Source organism: Pseudochaenichthys georgianus, chromosome 3, assembly GCF_902827115.2.
Source record: "Pseudochaenichthys georgianus chromosome 3, fPseGeo1.2, whole genome shotgun sequence".
In the NCBI taxonomy this organism is placed as follows: Eukaryota; Metazoa; Chordata; class Actinopteri; order Perciformes; family Channichthyidae; genus Pseudochaenichthys; species Pseudochaenichthys georgianus.
Window position 1 is genome coordinate 49,492,854 of NC_047505.1, and position 25,163 is coordinate 49,518,016.

General features: G+C 40.8%; 1 protein-coding gene across 1 annotated transcript in view; it reads right to left on the minus strand.

Moving 5' to 3' along the window:
• The window catches only part of tent4b (terminal nucleotidyltransferase 4B), a 39,718-nt gene that overhangs the window by 2,651 nt on the left and 11,904 nt on the right, over nucleotides 1-25,163 (minus strand). Inside the window, exons 2-11 of the mRNA XM_034077383.1 lie at nucleotides 17,199-17,322; nucleotides 11,154-11,200; nucleotides 9,094-9,214; nucleotides 7,268-7,375; nucleotides 6,410-6,538; nucleotides 4,963-5,173; nucleotides 4,509-4,635; nucleotides 2,808-2,911; nucleotides 2,017-2,240; nucleotides 1,041-1,196 (exon numbers count right to left, since the gene is read on the minus strand). Coding sequence (XP_033933274.1) covers nucleotides 1,041-1,196; nucleotides 2,017-2,240; nucleotides 2,808-2,911; nucleotides 4,509-4,635; nucleotides 4,963-5,173; nucleotides 6,410-6,538; nucleotides 7,268-7,375; nucleotides 9,094-9,214; nucleotides 11,154-11,200; nucleotides 17,199-17,322 — 1,351 coding nt within the window. The remainder of the gene's footprint in view (nucleotides 1-1,040; nucleotides 1,197-2,016; nucleotides 2,241-2,807; nucleotides 2,912-4,508; nucleotides 4,636-4,962; nucleotides 5,174-6,409; nucleotides 6,539-7,267; nucleotides 7,376-9,093; nucleotides 9,215-11,153; nucleotides 11,201-17,198; nucleotides 17,323-25,163) is intronic.

The following is a 25,163-nucleotide window of genomic DNA, read 5'->3' on the forward strand; positions in this document are numbered from 1 at the left end:
CCTCGGCATTATGAACGTGCATCTAACCCACGGGACCACGCAGCCCGGCACGTTCATGCGACGTGTTCAGTACTACATGAGTTTTACCTTTACCCATGGATGTTCAATAAGAACGGATTATATGAATACTTTTGTGACGTTTTGCGCTTCAGGCCCCGCCTCCCACGCTGTATCCAGTTCTTATTATACATCCATGGGTCGAATGCACGCTCAATGATTTTGATGCTATGTGAAATTGACGGTTTTATTTATTTTGAAGACAAGTTTCTTTTGTTTGTTTCCTAAACGAAGATGTTTATCAAGCTTGGTTAATTTTGAACTTTCCTTTGAACAAGAGAACTGTGATTTGTGGACCATTGCATATTTTTGTTATAGAAAACCCGAAGTGGACCGTTTTAAATTGGATTTAATTGTGAACTTTCGGGATATTTTGAAATATATTGCTATTCGTGATACAGAAGAATTTTGAGTTGTGTCGTTTCTTATTTTATAATGTCATTTAATGTTTCAATGTCAGGAGAGAGACCTGACTGACAAAGAAACATCAATAAACCTACACAAATAAGTCAAACTTTCACATAAAAAAACAAAATGGTGTCCTTGTTAACGTTGCAAAAGGAGCTGCTGTGACGCAAGTCGAATTTCAGACTTGATTTGACCATTAAAGTAATATTGTAATGTAAAATTAAAGATCGAATCAGAATCGGTTTTATTACCAAGTACGCATACGAGGAATTTGCTTTGGTGTATGAAGTGCATACAGACAGAGACACAGATGGAAGAATACGCAGCAAAACAAAATACAGCTATTTAAAGAATCAATTTTAAGAATATTGTTACAAATACAAAATAAAGTCAATATTAACACAACATATAATACGTGAGAAACTGAGTACAGTCAAGTACAATGACATAGGACAAATACTGTATACTGTATTTAAAGTGGAGAGCTGTGCTGATTTAAAAGAGGTAGTGTGAGAGGAAATGTGCAAAATTCAAAGTTTCTTTTTAAACATATTCACACATATATAGTTGCGTACCTTTCCTCCCTTGTTGCTTCCTGCTGGAGTGCTGTTGCTGTTGCTCTGTGATCGGTTGTTATTGACGACCGCAGACTTTTCTCTGTGTTTGCTGTTCCCCCGGCCGGGCGGCGGCGGCTGCTGCTTCGCCGTCTTACAGGGCGTCCCGTCAGAGTCCTGAGACACAAGCAGGAGAAAAGGAGATTCAAACCTCGCCACCGTGCTAATGTACTAAATACTGCATCCAATGTATTATATATATATATATACTGCATCCAATGTACTAAATACACTGTATCCAATGTATTAAATATACTGTATCCAATGTATTAAATACACTGTATCGAATGTACTAAATGCACTGTATTCAATGTACTAAATACACTGTATCCAATGAATGTACTAAATACACTGCATCCAATGTACTAAATGCACTGTATCCAATGTACTAAATGCACTGTATCCAATGTACTAAATACACTGTATCCAATGTATTAAATACACTGTATCCAATGAATGTACTAAATACACTGTATCCAATGTACTAAATACACTGCATCCAATGTATTAAATACACTGTATCCAATGAATGTACTAAATACACTGTATCCAATGTACTAAATATATATATATATATATATATATATATATATACTGCATCCAATGTATTAAATATACTGCATCCAATGAATGTACTAAATACACTGTATCCAATGTACTAAATACACTGTATCCAATGTACTAAATACACTGTATCCAATGTACTAAATACACTGTATCCAAAGTATTAATGTCATGACTGGCCTCTACACGTTTCATTTCACATATATATTTAGTAGAAAAATATGGTGCCCCTTTGCAAAGTTAGCCAATTGGTTGTTGAATCACATGTTTTCTGATCTAATAGGAAAACCACTAAAAACCCTAAGTACAAAAGTACATTTAGTGTGTGTGTGTGTGTGTGTGTGTGTGTGTGTGTGTGTGTGTATGTACTGACCGCGTCGCTGGAAGTGGAGATGGAGGAGGAGGAAGAAGGCGACAGAGGGGAGGAGGGAGAGGAGCGCAGGGAGGGGGACGGCGAGGAGGAGTTTGAGGAGGTTTTGCTACAGGGCGCTGACGGTAGAACAACAACATCTTCATCTTCGTCGTCATCTTCATCATCCGGGACGTTGTTGTTGCACTCATCGAGCTGCTTGGACTCAAACTGCCTGACGTCATTTTCTGTAGAAACGGAGAGGAGAGACGTAAGACAAAATAATATTCACACCTTTCTATTTTTTACATTTATTGTTGTTTTTAATTATATGTTTTATTATTTTGCCATCACTAATAAATCTCATCTTGTGTTCTCGACAGCATTATGAACTTCGACATTATTTACGGAGAGTTCTCAAATGAGGCCAGTGGGTTTTCTGTGGCATATTATTGGTAATCCTGTATTTTAAAATTGTCCAAAATAACTCAAATGTCTAATCAAAAGATATAATCATTATTTATGTGGATTTAATGACCAAGTGGGTAAAAGCTAACAAACAGTGCAGTTACATCATACAAATGGCATAACGTTACTGTAACGCTGCCTTTAAAACCAGACCGACAATATCAAAAACTAAAAACTGAATCTAGTACCATATAACCACAGATTAATATCAATCAATTGGCCCAGTCTTAATAAAGCCATGCTGCTGGGACCAGTAACTGGACATCTTCCCTTTGCCTCCCTTAGATTTAGAGTCAATATTTAGATGCAAAGATATATGTTAAGAAATGTAAGGACTTTGGTCGTACTGTTGAGCGGCAGGTCGTTCTGAGACGGGCTCCCCCAGTTCTTCCGGATCCATTCCCTGTAGTCGTCCACTTCCTGTGTGACTCGGATGATTCGACCCAGTATGCTGCGATGGGAAACAGAGAGGTAAACCTGTTAAACCAGTGTGTGTATACAGCGGTCTGAAAACAGATGGTACTGTGCCCTGTAGGGCCGGGCGATATGTCGCATAAACTCAATGTGTCAAGCATCCTTGCTATCTAAAAATATGACTATAGCGCCAACATTAAGTGTGTCTGGTACTTTTTTTACATGAGACTTGCTTTGGGGTTTTGCTGCTCTTGCTCTCTCCCATTGCCCTCTCTTCCTCTCACAGACATAAAAACCGATATGTCACACCAGGAGTTAAACTGGGCCGAGGTCGTTTACAAAAATGGGTTTAAAATGCGTGCTCTCCCCCCAAATAACGCGTCTGCATATCACATCAAGCGCTCCCCAAACTTAAAGCGACACAGCAGCCAATATGGAGATTTTCTGACTTTTAGCAAGCTTTATTCTTTTCATTTATGCCGTCATTGTATTATTTGCATATATCACAACATGCATATACTGTAACCTCATCCGTACCTTATCCACTATTTTTGGTTTGATGTAGGGATCGACCGATATGGCTTTTTCAAGGCCGATACCGGTTATTAGTAATCAAGGAGACCGATAACCGATATTTGGAAAATCTTGGTGTCAAAATGTAGAATAACTTCTTTAAATCCCTTTTTATGTTTAATGAACTTTTCAACATCTTAAAACTGGTTTCCTCTCTGTGACCCCGAGTAAAGTAAATGAAGTAAAAATAAAAACTACTAAAACTTGTTCTGAACTTCTGATATTTGAGTCTCACTCATTGAGTAGTCCCAATTCAGCAGCACCAGATTGTGGAGCAGAAAGCTGCGAGGCTCCACTAGCAGCCGTCCCAGCGCGTCAGTTTCTCCGCTGCGAGACGCTACCCGCCCCAGTGATGACTGCAGCCAGAGAAACGGCCGCATCAGAGCCAAAGTCGTATCGGCAATTTGATTTAAAAAAAGCTGTAGGGATGCATACCGGTATCCGGTATCACCGAAATACCGGATACTGGTGGCTACGGTATACCGTACCGAAATCAGATCCGTTTTTTCCCCCAATTAATTTTATAAGTGAGTCCGTGGCCCGTGATGGCGGGTGTTATAAATTAGATTGCATAATCGTTTTTCTTCATATTTTATGTATTCTTCATTGTTTGTTCAATACTAAAAGGTCCAAGAAGTCCCACAATTGAATTTAATATTCATTTGACATGTTAACTATATCGTAAAGCGCTTCATTGGAGTAATTGTGGGATGATACATTTTCAAAGTATCACGATATGTATCGGTTGAGTATCGGTATCGTTCAGTGGTATCGGTATCGTAAAAAAGTCAACGATATGCATCCCTAGCTGATACCGATAATCTGTAAAATGCGGAATATCGGCCTCGATAATCGGTCGACCCCTAGTTCGATGCAAGCTCTATTTCATTGTACTATGTGCAGTGGCCATGGAGTGGTGCAGGAATGAGTCCTAAAACCTGATAAGTCAGCATGTCACCACTTAGTGTTCTCTTGTCTACAAAGCAATGGTTTTTTGAACGTGCTTTTGGAAATCCACATTTCTGCACCACTCAACAAAGTTGAATGTAATCAGATCTCACCTCTCGGTCTCGTTGTTGGGGTAGTATTTGGCGATGGGGGACACGGCGTGGCTGAGCACCACGTAGGCGTAGTCAAACGCCTGCTTCACCTGCATGGCCCCGTATGAACTGCGACCCACATCGTTATCTGTTGGAAAGAAATCAGACGGTGAGATTGTGTGAATGCGAGACACACGATATGCTTAAGGGCCACACATACAGAACAATATACGAAGGGCTGGGCCACTCACTAGAGGTATATCGCCTCATAAGTTCAGTTATAAGTTAGCAAAATCAATCAAATGTAGGTAAATGATGCTTTAACTTATGTTAGAAAATGTTTCCAACTTGAATCGACTGAATTTATTTGAAAAGTGGTCTTATTAACACACGGTGTAATATATTATTACATTTATAGTTAGTTTGGACACCCCTGGCCTAACCCTTTTTTCTCCTCCGTGTCCACTGTGCCCACCTGGCTGCAGAGGGTCCTCGATGTAGAGCATGGAGGGCCTGTAGCTGTCCATGCTCTTCTGAACCTCGTCTTTGGCCACGTAGCAGCCTCCGTCAGCGATCCGGATGCCTGTCTTCAGATAGTTGAAGTGGCGACCGTAGAGCTCAAAGAACTCGATGAGCAGAACGCCGAAGTTGATGTTGGGACTGCACACATCCTCCCTGTAGTGAAGCTGGAAGGTAACACGGCACCACCTCAGGATTATTGCATAAGTGAGTGATTTGAAAAAGGAATGGAAGTGTGAGCACAAACGTTTTGCAATGTTTTCACTAAAGGCAGCAGATCGTTGTGATTCGGGCTGTTTTCTCCTCAGAGCTTTGATTTTTCTGAAAAGCTTATCAGACGGATACAAATAAAGCTACTAAAGTTCAAGGGCCAAATATCAGTTTTTCATAAGCAAGAAAGAACCACAACATGAGTAAAAACTAGGGTTCGCTGATAACGGCTAAATCAATGGATCAGACATCAAAAAAATAATAAAACAAACTATAAAAAGTTTAGATAAAAGCAGCATCTGTACTATTATTTGTTGTGGGCTGTGCACATACAAAAGGAACATTAGAAGCTTATTTCTTCAAGACGGGTGAAAAAGCTGTAGGTATCGGCAGAAACACAACAATAATTTATTTATATAGCACCTTTCATTAACCCAAGGTCGCTTAACAAGAAACACACAAGGACAAGACAGGGGGCAGAAGTGGAAGCGGTACATTGCGGGGGGGGAGTGAGTTAATGTTGGAAGGCTTTGTTGAACAGATGAGTTTTGAGGGCAGATTTGAAGATGTTCAGAGAAGGGGAGTTACGGATTTCAGCAGGGAGGGAGTTCCAGATGGGGGGGGGGGCAGCGACACTGAAGGCACGGCCCCTGAAGGTGCGGAGGCGTGAATGGGGAATGGAGAGCAGGCCGGAGTCTGAGCATCGAAGGGTGCGGGACGGGATGTAAGGGTCGAGGAGATCTGTGAGGGACTGAGGGGAGAGGGCGTGGAGGGACTTGTGGGTTAGATGCACGTTCATAATGCCGAGGGAAATAACTCCCAGAATAACGTTATTAGCACATTTTACAACTTGAGGACCGAATGTTTTTAATAAGGGCGAAACAGACGTTCATACTGGGTAGTTTATTTAGTTTAAAAAAAAAAAAATCCAACGATTTACAGACGTCTCTTTCCCCATGTTAGTCAATGAGGAGTTTGTAGGTGATGCAGGACTTGACCGGGAGCCAGTGGACGTTGAAGAGAGTGGGGGGGTGATGTGCTGCCAGCGCTTGGTGCGTGTGAGAACCCTGGCAGCTGAGTTCTGGATGTACTGGAGCCTGTCCAGGTGTCCAACGTTTTGGACATAAAAAGTGTCTCTGAGCGCTCCCTAATAAAGACATTGAAGCTCTGGTGGACGACGGAGCGTCTCTTACCTGCAGGAAGCTGACAGCCATGAGGAACAGGCTGTAGGAGCCAATCCCTCCGGTGAAAACCTCGTTCAGGTCCCTCTGCAGGAGGAACTGCTTCAGCACCAGCACCAGGTAAGGCAGCACGGGGTATTTCTGCAGGGACACACGGGGAGGAATGAATGTAGATGCATACAGCGCCCTCTGGTGGAAAACAGGAAGTTAGAAAAACAGGATTTTGTGTGTGCTGTCATACTAATGAGTAGTATATGGGAAGCCAACTTGAGATTGGCTTATTCTCATATTGCCTGAATGAAAACATTACCTTTATGTCCCACAGAAGACCTTTTTTATGCATCTCCTGTGATGTTAAACGTGTTAAAAAGTGCCGTTTAAAACTGAAAATGTTACTAAGAACCACTTTATTGAATCACTCTCCTGTGCAATAAACACTTCTCTTGTTGATGCTGCTCTACATATTTTGTATTTAACTTTAACATGTGCACAGCTCTACTTTAACATGTAATATACCGCACTGTGATTGAAATGTTTCTCATAGTTTCACTTTATTCTGTATTTATATTCATTGTAATGGTTTCTCCGTTTTTTTTAATTTACAATTTGTATTTTTATAACCGTTCTATTTTCTCACAACTTATTTTCCTCATTTTGTGTTTATGTACGGTCTGCAGTGGCAACATAGTGAGGAAGAATATAAGCCAATCAGCTGAAAGTAACTGAAGCTGTAAAAAGTAGAATGCAGTCTCCAAATAAAGGGGAACTACGAAGCAGCATTAAATGAAAAATACTCAGGTGGAAGGATACAGGAAAGAAATGTTGTGTGTGAACATCTCCCCCAAATTGCATCATTTTTGCACACCGCACCTCTTTGAATTCCTTGATGAGCCGGGCAGCTTTTACGCCACTCTTCACGTTGAAGCTGATGTCCACTTTGACCTCAGTGAAGGAGTCGGTCAGCTTGATGATGGGAACCTGAAACACGCATTAGAGCAGGTGTTAAACTGAGGAAGCCACAACAACTAGACGCTGGCTCAAAGGCCTCCAGACATCGTGCTGTAAGCCCTTTTAAATAAACCTGCATCCATACTGGTCCTGTTGCAAGCCTGAAAACAGAACACACATGCTGCACTAATCCCTAACTAGTGACTGTGGCTGCGAGGGGGTGCGGTCGTCTTTCAGCCAGAAGGTTGTGGGTTCGATCCCAGCCCATGCAGCCAACATGTCGATGTATCCTTGGGCAAGATACTTAACCCCGAGTTGCTCTCGATGGCTAACGGTGTGTGAATGTTAGGTCCTAGAGTACGGGACACTGCTCTGTGTGAATGGGTGAACGACATGTAGTATGTAAAGAGCTTTGAGGGGTCTTAAAGACTGGAGAAAGCGCTATATAAGTACAGTCCATTTACCTAAACTAATTGAGTGCTAATCTGCTATTTCTAATCTCTAACAAAAGTGAAAGTTGAAAGAAACAAAGAGCTGTATTCAAATCCTGATGCAATATAAACTAAATCCATTCGACGCAACGTTTAAAAATAACTCGTAACACTAAGTGGCGTTGTCAGGGCTTCTGCAGGTTTCAACAAGTTCAATTTAAAGGGGCCCTGCTGCTTCTCAGGTTCATATCAGTATGCAATGCCTCTACGGTGACGTGTCTCCATGCTTTAATGTTCAGAAAGCTCTTTATTTCTCATGCCGCCTGTCAGAGCTGCACGATATTGGAAAAAACTGATATTGCGATATATATTTTTTCCCGCTGCGATATGAAAAAATACAGGAATTGAAGAAAACCATCCTTTCTTTAACTTTAACGCCATACACTTAGTATTTTTTTTACGATATTTAACCGGATGAAGGATTTTAGTCGCGCACTTCTGGATCTTAAGTTATCAGAGCAACAAGCTGAGCTAGCTCGGTTATCCTGCTATGATCTGATCAAGAAGGATCGTGATTGGTGGTTTGCTGTGCCTGCAGAGCCTGCATGTCACTCAAGTACCTTTTCCTTTTGGAGCAAGCAGCAAAAGAATTGTAACATGACGTGTTTGAGTTCATTTGCCTACTTAATATCGCACGTCCTTTAAAAAAACAAGCACGTCCTCGCGCAGCCCTACTGCCTGCAGCAGCTCTTTTCACCCTCTGTCTGAAACCAGAACCAACATGATTGTATCTGTAAAACATGTTAGTCCAAACCTGAGGCGTTTGAAAGTAAATCAGAAACCTGGTTTATGAGAGTCAGCCCTGATTAATGACGAAACTATTTCGTCACAACTGGCATTACTTGTGCATTTACATGGAGCGAGGGGACGGATCAATTCAACTGGTATCATTTTAAATCACTGGCAAGAAAAGGGGAAACAACAGAACACTTTCTACATTTCAGACTTTATGAAGACTTTTTAAATCAACATGATCAGGAAGAAACGAGATCTGCAAAGCAAAGACCTGTAGCACTAGTCAAGAGAAGCTTAATGTTTGAATACCGCATGCCAACAAGGGCTTTCACCCAAAGCCTGATGTATGAGAGTCGGCAGTGAGTAATGACTGTACTATTGTTCCTATTTGTCAAACGGATGTATTTGTGCGTTTGCTGTAAAGCTGTCGGCTCAATTAAACTGTCAGATATCTTAAATCCTTGGCGGGGAAATGAACTTTAAAAAGTGAAACCAAACAACACAGAGCACACTTTCCCTTACCGTCGCCTTGTCCAACACTTTGATGGAGTTCTCGTCGGCGACGTTCCTCTTCCGGAGCGCCTCCTCCAGCGTCCACAGCGGGAGCGTCTCCCATTTCCCAAAAACTACCAGGTCAATGTCACTGCAGGGGGGGGGGGACAGGTGTCAGTGAGGTGTGAAGAAACATACAGGATCGTCTCGTACAGCGTCACAAGGGGAGAGCGATGATTTTGGCCATTACAAAATGCCAGCCCTTTAAAGCTTCCGTGTCATGGCCATTTCTACTGATCATAATTCCATTGTTGAGGTCTGCTAGAATACATTTACATTGTTCAATGTTCCAAACTCACATTGGTTTCTCACAGCATCTCTGTATAGCATGTGTATTCACTCTCTGTCCTAAACGGCTTGTTGGAGCTCCTGCCCCGCCCCCCCCCTGTGAGCCCAGTGGCCGTCAGCGAGACCAGCCTGAACACACACACCCGCAGCCTGGCTCACTCACTACAGGGTGTACTTTGAGGGTTTGTGACTCTGCAGACCGTTTACATGCAGAAAAACCTTCATAGCACAAGGGGACGGGTGATAACCGGAAAAGCATGACATGGGACCTTTAAAAAAAAAAAAAGACTTACAACAGCCATTTTTAAATATCCTCCACATGGTATCTGAGAGGTGGATTTGCTTCCCTCTCGTGGAAGAACAGTGTGCAACAGTGTGTGTGTGTGTGTGTGTGTGTGTGTGTGTGTGTGTGTGTGTGAAATATTTTAGCAGTGCCATGTGTTCACTTTATACAGGATGTTACATAAGCACATACTTGAAACATTACACAAACAAGTTTAAAGAGGATTATTTTTGTTTCACTTCAGTACTTGATTATTTATTTAATTCAGTTTATGTTTGTTGTGTTCCTGTGTGTCAAAGTGTGTAGACCAAGAAGAATACCCAATGCTAAAGGGGATCAGGATTGCAGGACATTGAAAAACTAATTCATTTTGACCGATATTGCGAGTGCGATAGGATATGCAATATACAGAGGTTTTTTTACACTATTCAAAAAAGATATCAGAATAATCAGGATCTGGTTTCCAGGGTTACAGAAGCACACAGAAACAGATTCACACACTCATCACCTACTGACATCCAGTTTAGCATCATTACATTGATCATTATGGTGTCAAGAGTCGAATAATACAGGTGACGTGTGTGTGTGTGTGTGTGTGTGTGTGTGTGTGTGTGTGTGTGTGTGTGTGTGTGTGTGTGTGTGTGTGTGTGTGTGTGTGTGTGTGTGTGTGTGTGTGTGTGTGTGAACTAAACCTGATCCTTTAATCCAAAGCAGATAACCATCCCCCGGCTTGGGTTAGCACTTTCTCGATAAGAGATAAAACTTTTTGGGGGTAACATTTCAGGGTAAGCCAATCAGAGACGGAGTTGGGCAGGTCTTGCCTTATGGGGAAAATACACACACACACACACACTTCATAATGATAATTGCTACAATGATGGAGTTGTCTTTTCTCTTACGGTGTATTTGTATTGTTATTATTTTTAAAGTAAAGTAACTTGTTACTTTTATAATTTAGTAACTAATAAAGTAACTATTTACTTTTTTGAGAGCAGTAACTATAACAACCGCCGTTTTTATAACATATAGAAGCTTCAGATGTTAACAAGTGGGATATTTACTGACGTATTTTATGTTGGAGAATCAAACGTGAAAATCTCTTCAGCTCGCTTTAACCGCAGACCTTATTTCAGCTTCTAACCACAAACGCCTTCAAACAACCGTTTACTTCGAGACGAGGAAACTGGAAGTGCTAGAATGATGAGTTCTGCACCACTGTTCATAGTTTATTTTGTTTATTCATTCCTTTGATTGTTGATTTCTGTTTGCGAGCATTGTTTTGTTTGCTGGTGCCGAAGACACCTTTCTTTGTGCCTTTAATCGACAACAGAGTAATGGGAATCTGAATTAATCCCAGTTGTATGCCACTGTGTTTAATACTTGGGAAGAGAGGGTTGGTGTTAACTTTTGTGTGTGTGAAAAGTGTTGTATTAATAAAGTTTGATTTGAAATGTCTCACCTTGTTGGCAGATAAAGACCCGTGCTGAAGCTCCCAAACACTTGGACCTGGGGAAATGAGACAGTTACACACACATTAAGCTTTTACTAAATATAGTACATGTATTTATGCACATCCTGCAGCCAGAACACCTGATCGTTTCATCAACAGTTGCTTTAACACTTTCCATGTTACAATACAACGTAGACGTGGTTAAAATGTGTCACCAACTTCTGCGTTTTCTCACACTAAGCTCCCTCACTAGTCACTTCTACATAAACCTGTTCACCAAGCTGCAAGAAAAGCCCTTACTGTTGGTTTAATGACAAGTTTAAACAAATGGCACAGGCGTGGCACCAAAACTACCTCTCAGGGGTGAAAGACAAGTGTGTGAGTATTTTAAAAAGCAGTTCAGTTGCATTTCAAGTGATTGGCATTCATAAATAAATCCTTCATTTAAATGTTACATATTGGATATTATGGTAATCATAACTGGCAGGATGTTTAACTTATATTTCCTATATTGATCCGAATTTGGGAATATGTTCTATGCCAGCAGCATGTAGACAAGTGTTGCACATGTTTTAAAAAGGAAAACAAATAGAAAATAAACAAACAGTAAATACATACATATCTAAAGAGTATCTCCATTGATAGTCAGTGTACCCATGACAGGCCAACCTACAACCTAACAAAACGTCAACATGGTATTATTGTGCCAAGTAATTTTTTTTTTTACTTTAGAAATATTTTGGACTTTTTATTTTGTGTGTCTTAATTTCTGCTATGGACATTGCCTTTTTCCCCAAAATGTCCCAAATTGGGATCAGTAAAGTACCCATCTATCTATTCACCTACCCATCCATCTATTCATCTATCCATCCATCTATCCACCTAGCCATCCACCTATCCACCCACCTATGCACCTACCTACCCACCTACCTACCTACCTACCTAATGCAGTTTATAAATTAAAGTGTACTACTGCAACCAAGCACAAGGCCATTTTGCTAATTTGATAAACAAAACAGTCCTTATCCTGCACGCTATTATAGAGCCTAAAATATCCCCACCCTTCCACCTTTGACCCCCCAATGAATGGTTGTCTGAACAGAAATAGAGTTAAGCCTTGACCCCTCCTTTGGTCCCACATCAACAGGAGTATAAACTGTGTTTTACAGCCGGTCACATGAGCCGGGCTAAGCTGATTGCAGCGCCATGTTTGTGAATGAGTGTAGAGTAAGACTTATATAAAAGGTGGAGTGACAGCACATGCTGAGCTACTTTGAATCTTGTTTTGGTGGTCTCGGGTCAAACGTTCACTCCTACATTTACTTTATTCTGAAATGCATTTAATTTGTATCTTTACATTCCCCTTTTCACTTATGTTTTTTATATCTTACCTGTTTTAAACCAATGTTAAGACCGATTAAATTAATGTTTTGGACCGCTTAGTCGTTAGTTTAGTTTGACAGTGTTTATTTATGTCCGTTTTATTGGTAATGTGTTACGTAATACATGAGCTCTCTCCAGGTCTAGATATTGAAGTAATAAATGTACTTTATTCTGAATTGCTTTTGATTTATATCATTATTGTCCCTTGCAATACCGTGATAAGTGTTTTGGACAATTTAGTAGTTCGATTTAGACACGTTTTGGTTAGTCTTACGAGGCCTTTTAGCTCGTTATGTTTCTGTATAATACATGAACTCTCTACATTTCTAGATGTGTTAATAATATATTGTAAATACTTTTTGTTTAGTGTCTGAGCTCAAAGTTTCATAGTTCATCGGGACAACCTACTTTACATATCTCCATTAGATTAGATTACACTTTATTGTCATTGCTTAGAGTACTCAGACAAACCAGAAGCAGTCAAGTGCAATGTTTTTTATATCCAGGGTAGAAGCAGGAACCATGAAGTCACATGTAAAACCTTTTAAGACCTTTTTTAAAGACCCTTTCCAGACATTTTAAGACCTCATCGCCACTTTGAGTTCTAACCGGTTACCTTGGCGACACACTTTACCTGACATTGACTACTCATCGCCACTTGGAGTTCTAACCGGTTACCTTGGCGACACACTTTACCTCACATTGACTACTCATCGCCACTTGGAGTTCTAACCGGTTACCTTGGCGACACACTTTACCTCACATTGACTACTCATTGCCACTTGGAGTTCTAACCGGTTACCTTGGCGACACACTTTACCTCACATTGACTATATACAGTATTGATTGTCCTTCCTCCTTATCTTCCAACCATTTGGACGCAAACTTGCATTTCCCCATAACGATGTTGCTTAGCAACCGGCGTAAACGGAGCTTCGCGCTATCAAGCAGTGAGCGAGCGATGTCCTGTTCAGATGACGTCTAACCCAACGGGATGCCATGAATAAACTACACAGAATCACACTACACACCTACGCCATGATTACATTCAGGCACACTGTAGAACACAACCTCTTTATATACTTATTGAAAACAAGCTACAAAATGTAATACCTTGGAAAATGCTGTTTAATACTTTTAATAGTGTTAATTTTCGTTAAATTGATTTATCAACTTGCAATACTTTTTAAGACCCCGCGGACACCCTGTATATAATATAAGGATAAACACATCAAATCAAAGTATTTACAGAATCAACAGTAGGTATTGGTATAAACTCTGTAGACAGAGGGATAGAAATAGAATACACTATATTACATTTTTTTTTTTTTATTTATCCAGGAATGTCCTATTGAGATACAAGATCTCTTCTTCCAGGGAGTCCTGAATCACATCTTGTGATTATACTGTTTTTTTAATTCCTAGACCTGCTTTAGTGCATCTGACCCAGACAAGCCTGCATCTGCACCTGTTGAGACGGTGTGGAAACATTTGCGAGCGCCTGGTAGACGTCTATGCATCTAAGCTCATTAATTAAACAGGCGCCAGGTTGAGTGGATGATTCACCATCGCTCACTCCACAGTGGAAAAGGAGTAAAGGAACATTTACTTAATTTAGGAACAGCTTTAAGCTCGGAGCAGACAACCTTCGAGGCAAACTGCTCTATCAGCGGGATCAAAGTCAGCGTCAGAGAAAGTCTGAGGCGGCGCTGATAACACGGCCCAAACACAGCAAACAGGAAGCTGTATGAAAGGCGTTAGCTAGCTCGTATGCTAACTGTGCTAACGACACAGAAAAGCCACTGTGTCAAAGTAGTCTGGTTTCAGCATTAAACCAGTGAACAGAACATTTCCCACCTGTTGAACCAGTTGTTCGGCCAAAATTGGTTGGATATTTGATCAGTTGGTGATATACGAGTAGATGTATTTTATACCCGACTTAAGTTTTGGAAATGTAATATCATAGGTGTCAGTGTTTCCCACAGAATCTATTTGTGGGGGCACCGCACAAATCTTTTAATCGCATGAGTACGCGATAGTGGATAGAGCTGTTTGGACCGTTTTTTCATGTTAAATACGAGTAATTTGGTTAATGTTATGTTTTCTTGATATAGCCTCAGCCCTTATGCCAAGTAGCTTTCAGATTAGAGCCAAGATTTTTAGGAAACAGCTGGGGGCAATTCTCAATCTGATTATCACGCTCCGTCACACGCCGCGATTCAAACCACAACCACAAAGGACAGAAGTCATTATTTTCTTAAAGGACACCTATTGTGCAAAATCCACTTCTTCATGTCTTTTCTAAATCAACATGTGTCCCCTCTTCTTCATGTCTCTTCTACATCAACATGTGTCCCCTCTTCTTCATGTCTCTTCTACATCAACATGTGTCCCCTCTTCTTCATGTCTTTTCTACATTAACATGTGTCCCCTCTTCTTCATGTCTCTTCTACATCAACATGTGTCCCCTCTTCTTAATGTCTCTTCTACATCAACATGAGTCCCCTCTTCTTCATGTCTTTTCTACATCAACATGTGTCCCCTCTTCTTCATGTCTCTTCTACATCAACATGTGTCCCCTCTTCTTCATGCCTCTTCTACATCAACATGTGTCCCCTCTTCTTCATGTCTCTTCTACATCAACATGTGTTCCCTCTTCTTCATGTATTTTCTACATCAACATGTGTCCCCTCTTCTTCATGTATTTTCTACATCAACATGTGTCCCCTCTTCTTCATGTCTCTTCTACATCAACATGTGTCCCCTCTTCTCCATGTCTCTTCTACATCAACATGTGTCCCATCTTCTCCATGTCTCTTCTACATCAACATGTGTCCCCTCTTCTCCATGTCTCTTCTACATCAACATGGGTCCACTCTTCTCCATGTCTCTTCTACATCAACATCTGTCCCCTCTTCTCCATGTCTCTTCTACATCAACATGTGTCCCCTCTTCTTCATGTCTCTTCTACATCAACATGTGTCCCCTCTTCTTCACGTCTCTTCTACATCAACATGTGTCCCCTCTTCTTCACGTCTCTTCTACATCAACATGTGTCCCCTCTTCTTCATGTCTCTTCTACATCAACATGTGTCCCCTCTTCTACATCAACATGTGTCCCCTCTTCTCCATGTCTCTTCTACATCAACATGTGTCCCCTCTTCTTCATGTCTCTTCTACATCAACATGTGTCCCCTCTTCTTCATGTCTCTTCTACATCAACATGTGTCCCCTCTTCTACATCAACATGTGTCCCCTCTTCTCCATGTCTCTTCTACATCAACATGTGTCCCCTCTTCTTCATGTCTCTTCTACATCAACATGTGTCCCCTCTTCTACATCAACATGTGTCCCCTCTTCTCCATGTCTCTTCTACATAAACATGTGTCCCCTCTTCTTCATGTCTCTTCTACATCAACATGTGTCCCCTCTTCTACATCAACATGTGTCCCCTCTTCTACATCAACATGTGTCCCCTCTTCTCCATCAACATGTGTCCCCTCTTCTTCATGTCTCTTCTACATCAACATGTGTCCCCTCTTCTTCATGTCTCTTCTTCATCAACATGTGTCCCCTCTTCTTCATCAACATGTGTCCCCTCTTCTTCATGTCTCTTCTACATCAACATGTGTCCCCTCTTCTTCATGTCTCTTCTTCATCAACATGTGTCCCCTCTGTGGAAAGAGACTCTGAAAGTTTCAAGAACAAAGATTCTCTCTTTTTGATCCATTTCTATAAAAACCTGTCTGAAAATGCGCTGATCAGATTGTGGTCACTTTATGATGTCATAACGATGTGTTGTCTTGTGTAGCCATTAGCCAACAGTATTGTTGTTTTATAGTTATTTGTTAATGCAACCCAATGTGTGTTCTTTGAAATTGAAAAGGATATCGCATTGTGTTCGTTACTGTTGTATATGTCTGTAATTTGGCTTGGCTTCCTATTTATGGACATGCTTTTATTTTGAAGGAGAGTTAGCACTGTTGACAGGAAGATGTTGTTGCTATGGAAACAACGTATCGGAGATTAACGGAGAAAAGTAATATCTACATATAAAGACAGAGAAAGTAAACGATAACGTTTATGGTTAAGTGTTAGCACCCCCCGAAGAGGCACAAGCTCTTACGTTGATTTGAGATTTCAATTAATTCCAAAAAAAAAAAACGAAAAAAAAAACAAAACGAATAACGAAATTGAAACCCGAATAGTACTCCAACGAACGAATATTCGGGTACAGCCTTACTTCAGAGACATGTTTTGTATCTGCGACCTATAATATATCGATGAAAAACAGTAAGTTCTTTATTTGCAGTTCCCATCATCATTATTATTATGCGCCGCTTTCCCCCCTTCTACTCCAGTAGGACTCAGGTGTTGAACTTTTCCTGGTACATGTGATGTTTTTGTGTTTTATTTATTTCCGTTAACTGTCAAGTGAGCAGGTTTTTGTGTTTCTCTTATTTTCCTAAGATGCAGGATATGAAGGACAGACCATCTATTTCTATTTATTTAGATAAAGGGGAGGTAATATAAGATTATTTTCTTCTCCCTGCTCCTTTCCGAGTGTGCTGTGTTTATTGAGACATGTTTTGCAGATAATTATCATACATTAAGATGTGCATACCGTGAACGGAACAAATACAAATGAAATGATTGAGAGGCGGTGTGTACCTCAGCGCTGGGCCACAGGTCGTGGATGACTCCCTTTATTCTGTCCACCACCTCCAGCCTCATCTTCTCCTCCTCCGGTCGTGGAGAGATGTACTCGAAGAAGTCGCTGACCTCCTCGTGCAACCTGCAGACAGAACACAGCGTTGTGAGGACAGAGGGAAAAGTGGGTTTTTGTGGTAGCATCCATTATACATTTCATTTCAATTAGAAACACTACTTTAACTCTGAGGTCCGCCCCAACCCTGGGTTACTTTTAAATCAAAGTTAAAAACCTTTTTTAATGCAGCCTATCCTGAGATCCTTTAACCAGTTAAGCCCGGAGCCTGTTTCCCAGGTCTCAGGCTCGAAAATGACATTCCTAGAACAAATCTTATATATATCTATATCTTCTAAAAAGGGTAAATTAATCATCTTTTTTCTCAAAGCTATGATAAACCTGTGAGTTGGATGTAGAAAAGTCAGAATCAATATTGGTTTTCTTTATTCTAAGGTAAATTCTAGGGGTCGACCGATATTCCGCATTTGACCGATTATCGGTATCGGCCACTTTTTTTATTATCAAATTGCCGATAAAACTTTGGTTCTGATGCGGCCGTTTCTCTGGCTGCAGCCACCACTCTGTGTACACGAGCAATGTCCCGCCCACAGCGCTATCTGATAGGCCATTACTGAAGTGTCAATCAACACTGAAGATTTTCCAGGCGGGAGCCAGCCAGAGAGGCGGGACCTTCTCAGATTACAGGCAGGTGCGAAAGAACGCAGACACAGACTGAAGCAAGCAGCAGCGCTGAGCGGCAGAGCCATACATGTGTTTCGAAGGTAAGTCAGTTGAAAGCTGAAGTTCAATAAACATCCCAATCAATCCCCTATGCTGAAGTTGCAAAAACACCACAATCCAATTCCATCAGTTTCCCAGTTACACAGGGACGCGCGAAGTCAGTCAGAGTTGGGGGTGCATGTTGGGGAGTTGGGGAAGTTCCTAAAATCCATCTAAACATTACCCATTGGTGAATGAGTGATGCGCAGCCAGAATGCCCAGGAACCGGAAGCTGTCATAGCAGCTAATAAGAAAACTCCGTTATGGACATACATATGAAGATGGATTATCAGTAATCATTTCAAAGGGACACAGACACATTGGATTAACCTATGGATTAACCTTCAGCAGCGTGTTCTCGTTTTAATGCCATTGATGCCAGGTACACAAGTCAGGCTTTGAGTCACACTGACTCAACGTCGAAGGAAAGCTTCTCTCTACGTGCATATTTAAACGCATAAATAATCTGTCTGTATGTCAAATAATCAAATCACTGAGAAAATAAGAGGGAAAATGGGATTTTTGGTTTTTTATTAGCATTCCCAAAATGGTGAGCTTCTTTTTTTAAAGGATTTTATTAAATATCATTTATTTTTAGTGTGATTGACTTTACAACAGCTGTCCAGGGACTACAGATGAACAATAGCCCATGTTTATTAATGTACACTGTACATAATAAATACATGAAATTATAAATACAGGTGTGAAATATCCATAATGTTGTTGAATATCACCATCACTATATAACTTACCATAAAAAAGCACATTGTTCTTAAATTCTGCTGCTTTTTGTCTGGTGATACAAAACAACAAATGTCTTGGTGATACAAAACATTTAAGAAAATTGAACCGTCCAATATGGGCTTCAAGAAAACTATTTGACAATGCTGTTTCCTACCGACACTCTCTTTCAACCTACTTGTGATTAGGGTTGCCAGAAACTGACCATGATCAAAATCGATTATTCGGCAGCCCTGGCGAATAATAATCGATTATTCGACCCCCCCGTGCAGAGCAGTCTGCTCTGCACGGGGGCTTCCTCCAAGTTTACAGTAAAACAAACTGGTGGTGTGACCAATGGCCATTTACAATTATTAATACTATTACTATTATTAGCATATATATATATAAATATATATTTTGGTTGAAACTAAGCCAGAAAAATAAAAAAAATACATAAATAATAATTAAAAAAATATATATAAATAAAATCGATTTTTAAAAATAATATTCGATTATGGAGACTGTAACGAATATTCGAATAATCGCTGGCATCCTTACTTGTGATGTGTTTATAGCGCAAGTCGCCACCTGATAGTTGTTTATCAGGTGTCTGTGCAGGTGAATAATTAACTGCAATCCAAAAGGCGTCACTTCTATCCGGTTGTAATTTCAATGTTAAGCCAAACCAAATGTTCCTTTTTTTAGGGCTGAGCAAAAACACAACAAGAACCATAACTGAGTGCCAAAGTTGTGTGAGTAAAAATAATATGTACTCAGTTCCACATTTGTCCTTGGAACAGGTCGCCGAGGTCGCATGCGCTGACATTCCCACTGACCAACAAAACACAAAAACACATGAGGACCATAATAGGCAACTCCTCTTGGCAAAAAGTCATGTCACAGCTTTTAAAAATAGAACGAGTAAAGTCTGCGTATGCCACAGAAAGTTGGACAAGCTTTTGACACTCACTGCCCTTTTCTTTGAATTGCACCACACGGAGAACTGTTTGTCCATATAGGTTTCTGGGTTTCGTGTTACAACAACACTTCCTCTGACTACAGACAACCTTTTTGGGTTTCACCGTTATTATTTCTTGGGTCACAGACTGTGAAGCTGACCGTTGAGCGGCCCAGACCAAGCAAGGAGGCAGAGCGTCCAAAAGACAACCCGGTGTGGGCATTTATTACTCAAACGTATGACACAGCCTCAATCTGCCGTTCACGTGAACACAGTCACCACAAGGACCTCACACACGACCCAGCCTAACTAAACAGGAAACACAGAGCCTAAATACACACCCACTAATCAGCAATTAGACACAGGTGGGGGGGGAAGGAGACAACACAGGGTACCAGGTGAACATAATCAGGAGTAACAGAAAGAACGGGAGGGGGAACACTTTTCAAAATAAAAGACATGTGCAATATACAAGGCCCGAAGCCGTTAGTCCACAGTGACATGTAGCAGCACTAAGATGTTTCACTTCTGCTCACTTTGTGGGGGAAATAGATACAGAATAAAACATTGTTCTCCCTAGCTAAATGCGATCATGGTGACCTAGAGAAAAGTAACCACCCCCTAAATACTGGAAACGAAACAGAACAGCATTAAAAACACAACGTTATGCAAGTGTGTGAATAGAGATGAATATGAAATATAAAACAAGGAAGCTACTCTGAAAGCGTATCAGACAACGGGACACTGTACAGCAGCGAATAGTTGAAAAACATTCACATGTTTGCAGCCGTCTCAAAAAGGGCTTGAACTAGCCTACGTAATGTTTTCATAATTATAATAATGTCAAAACAAAATGTGAAAAATGTGCTTCTATTGGCAAGCGCTAGGGCTGCTCGATTATGGCAAAAATCATAATCTCGATTATTTCGGTCAATAATTGATATCACGATTATTCAAAACGATCCATTTACTTTGAAAACATCCATTTATTGAAAAAAAAAATGTGAACATTATGTTTTTAACAGTTGCTTACCCTGAACTTAAAGTATAATTCAACAAAAACAACTCGTTTTATTTCAATTACGTTGCTTTCGTAATCTTTGCAAGCCAAAATCGTAATTGCGATTAAAATACGATTAATTGAGCAGCCCTAGCTAGCGCTCCAACACATTGTACGTGCTAGGCGTAGGGGCGGGACATCTCTAAGCGGTTGACCAATCCCAACAGAGCCGGCCAGCTAACCAATCAGAGCAGACTGGGCTCTGGTTTCAGACAGAGGGTGAAAAGAGGTGCTGCAGCACAGGCAGTATGAGAGAAATAAAGAGCTGTTTGAACATTAAAGCACGTGTGCCTGGAAGTATTAACATGTGTTGCTTCTGATCATCTTCATGCCAGCATCGAACAGTGCCAATGTAAACAGCCGCTATGATAAGCCCACAACAACAAAAACACAAGTTTCCTCTGTTGCATAATGCTTGAGAACTATGCTTCATGCCACACATGCCACACAGACAAATCCATCATGACTGTGGTTTTAACTCGAGGGAACATTTTGAGAGTTGAGCACAAATAAAAAAAAGTTTTATTTCACCGACTTATTGTTTAGTCAAAGATAATGAAAACTGAGTAACTTGTCTTTTTGTCGCACAATACTTTGAGCTTTTATTAAATCATTACATGGGATTTCCCCATCGTTAATGCGGTGACCAAGTCGATTGAAATGCCACCTGTTATGCATGTTTTAATCTGTTGTTGTTCGGGTTTTCTCAAAGAGGAAAAGGTTTCTGTTTCCATTTCTAGCCCCTCCTGTTCTAGTATAATGAAAACAACTCTTATTTCTAATGACCCAATCCGTTTCCCTGCAGAGACTCCAGCTTCTGTCACGGAGACGTTAGGTTTCATTTAAGGGTAAGAGAAACTCAGCAGCTACAGTCTGCAACACACTCTGCGTAGTTTCATTCTGTGTCATTAACACCCATCAGCCCAAAGCCTCACACTAATGCAACATCATCTAATGCGTTGTAATTGAATTTAAGGATTTTTAAAAGGCCTGTATGATCCCATTTAATTTACTTTCAAGCACGCGTAAACATCAAGCTATAAAGAAGGCATTTGCTTCTATCACAGCGCAACATAATAAACCTTTCTAGTTAAACTGATCTCCTGAGACGTGAGTATTTCCACTCCACAGCAGCACCTCTAGGTTTCACTTCACAGCAAACAGCTCGTCTGGCATCACGTGTTAGCGCAGCCTAACATCTCCTGCCCCTCCTTCTGGGATCAAGTTGCATCTCTGCCTCGGGAACACGTGGACCCTTGGCACTGCTTATCAGATCCAACTTGTATATATCATAGTAATGTTATGTAATCGCGAGGAACAGATTTCCTGAGAGGGAGGAAAAGTGTTATCCCTTTCTCCGCAACATTTCCTTCTGGCACGATTATTCCGGTGTCAGGGAAATGTTGCGGGTCATGCTCACTGATGGCCTGTAATGTTAGCGCTGCTGCAGTGAAAGCTAGTCTTGTTTTTCAGATGATTTGTGCTGTATGCATGCATGAGTGAAATCTGAATGCTAAGTGCTAAAAGCCCTTCTGACAGCGAGCCAGAGACGCACTGAGTTTCAATGCTCGGAGGACTTGTGGAATGGGCCTCCTTCATTTAGAGCTCGCTGTGATAACACCTGCATACACTTAGGTCTTCAACAAGCCATTTCAATTATACATGATGAGTTGTTTGGTCTCTCGAACAGCAGAACATGCCAATACAATCTCCTAGACTGCAAAGAGATGTCCTTGATGTCTGCATTGAAATGAACAAGAACGAGCAGCAAATCTTAGAAGGAACTGGAATCAAGTGTTTGACATTTCTGTTTGAAAAATGACAAATAATGGTAACGGTTACCGGTGCGTTTGTCAATTGACTAAATGCTTGTTTTTCAAGGGCTTTGAGGTCGGCTGATCAGCTGCTGCTTGTAGTCCCAACAACAAAGACCAGGGGCGACCGAGCGTTCTCATCGGTAGCCCCCGGGCTCTGGAACGACCTGCCCCCTCATGTTAAATTGTCGCCCACTCTTGAAGCTTTTAAGTCCCGCCTAAAAACCCACCTCTTTTCCCTCGCTTACCAGTCAGTCTGACCTACGTCATACCTATTTGTATGCTTTCACTGTCTGTCCATAGCCTTTATGTGCCTTGTATTTATTCTTATGTGTGCTTTTTTATCTTTTCTTATGTGTGCCTTTTATCTATTCGTGTATATTTTATTATAATGTTATGTTCATTGTGAAGCACTTTGACAAACCCTCTGTTTTTAAACTGTGCTATATAAATAAAGTGGATTGGATTGTTTTCAACGTACATCTCTACAGGTGTGTACCTGACCTGAGCAGTCATAGCACTGAAGTCAAAGTGTCCTGTATTACCAGGCAGTGTTGTGTATTTGTACACCGATTATTGGCATAGCAACGCGATTCAGTTCACAATATTGCACTGTGGTAAATCCTTGTTCATTCCTCTGTTGACATGAGTATTTTCCAAAGCCACCTTTATTTTAATTTCATTATTTTCCAAAACAGGTTTTTTCGTATGTAATTTAATGAATAAATCCCATCTATGTTTGAACTCACATAAGCACAAGTGTGTGTGTGCTGGAATCAGTATTGGGAGATAAAACAGTGCAATTACTGCATCCATACTGCTATTGCAATCATCTAGCTGTCAGACTTTAGTGCAAACTGGACAAACATCTCAAAAACAAGGCAATCTATCAGTTAGCATCACTGAAGGACTCTCCGAAGCTTTTCATAAAGATTCTACATCATAAACAATAGCTTCAAAATCAGCTCAGTAGGACACTCGCTAATCCTACAAAGCTTTTAGGCCTTTATGCAGCTAAAGACAAATGTCAAAAGGCAGAGGTACAAAGAGGGAACATTGAGGGGGAATTAAAAGGTAAGAAGGCCAGATACATGTGTAAGGTGTGAGAGAGAGAGAGAGAGAGAGAGAGAGAGAGAGAGAGAGAGGTGTGGTGCAGAAATGCCTTCATGTGAACCGAAGCCATCTGTTAATTTGGGCATGATGGGAAAAGAGATCATTGAGGTGGTTGCCGCCTCACACTGAAGCGTACTTAGTGACCGATATTTTGGCACGACATACAAAAGGTGTCTTTTGAAGCACCCGAGGCATAGCCTTAGACTGAAACACTTAAAAAAAAACAGGTGTGCTGGAACATGATGGACCCAGATGACTGCTGAACGTACAACATGCTCTGGCATTAATTCTGGATTCTCATAATAAAACCCTTTTCTTGTGGCAATGATACCCAAGAAAATGTCCCATCATCATGACCCTACATCCCAAGGGCTTGGAATGTTGGCTTCGACAAAGATGGGTAATAATTTAATACAAAAATTTCGATCGATCGGTGCTCTCTAAAAATGCCGATCGCATGACGTCAAATAATGACGTAAAAATACGGTGCGCGGCAAAACAAGCTCGCCAAAATGGCTTCACCGGTCTGGCAGTATTTTAAGGTGTCCGAAAAAGACAGTAAAATAGAAATCCTGCAGCTCCGCCCGCTGTGACGGACCGGTGGGCGGAGCAACACACACTGAGAGTTAGACACACTTAGCTAGTTTATCTACCTCTGGAACAAGCTACACTAGTTATACATGTGTTTATTCTTCACTGTCGGGTCACTCATTACTGGATCAGTGAGCTGCGTGAGATACTGACAGGCTGTCAGGAGAGAGAGAGAGAGAGAGAGAGAGAGAGAGAGAGAGAGAGAGAGAGAGGAAAAGAGAGAGAGAGAGGAAAAGAGAGAGAGAGAGAGAGAGAGAGAGAGAGGAAAAGAGAGAGAGAGAGAGAGAGAGAGAGAGAGAGGAAAAGAGAGCACTTCCGCTAACTTCCCCCGTGTTATTCTCCAAAGTGAATGTACACTTGAATAATGCACTTAATTTGAATGTAATAATTACGTGGGTTGTTGTTTGGGAAAGCTCCAGTGAATGAGCATTAACTGAGTTTCAAACATCACTCTAAATGGAAGATCCCCATAGGCCCCGCCCACTCGATCGGATTGGCCGATACTGATTCCGGCGATCGGAGCATCCCTAGCTGCAACATTTATTGAAATTATATTAAAATCGCAATATTAACTTGTGCAAAGTTCAAATTGCAGATGCACAATATTAGTTAAAGGCTTTATATGAGTTTAAATAACATAATAAATGAAGTATTGCGAAGCTGCAGAGATATTAAAGCCTACACATAATATACTACAGAATTAACAAAACATTTGTCGGGTACAAATACATAAAAAAATCTTGTTCATTTTAATGTATTTTTAATGACAAAGAGAATAATGATGCCAGAATAATCAATCCTTTCAATATCATGAATCATACCTCAATTGCAATACAAGTCACAATAACCGCAATTGTGTAATTTTCCCAAATTGTGCAGCCCAACTTGT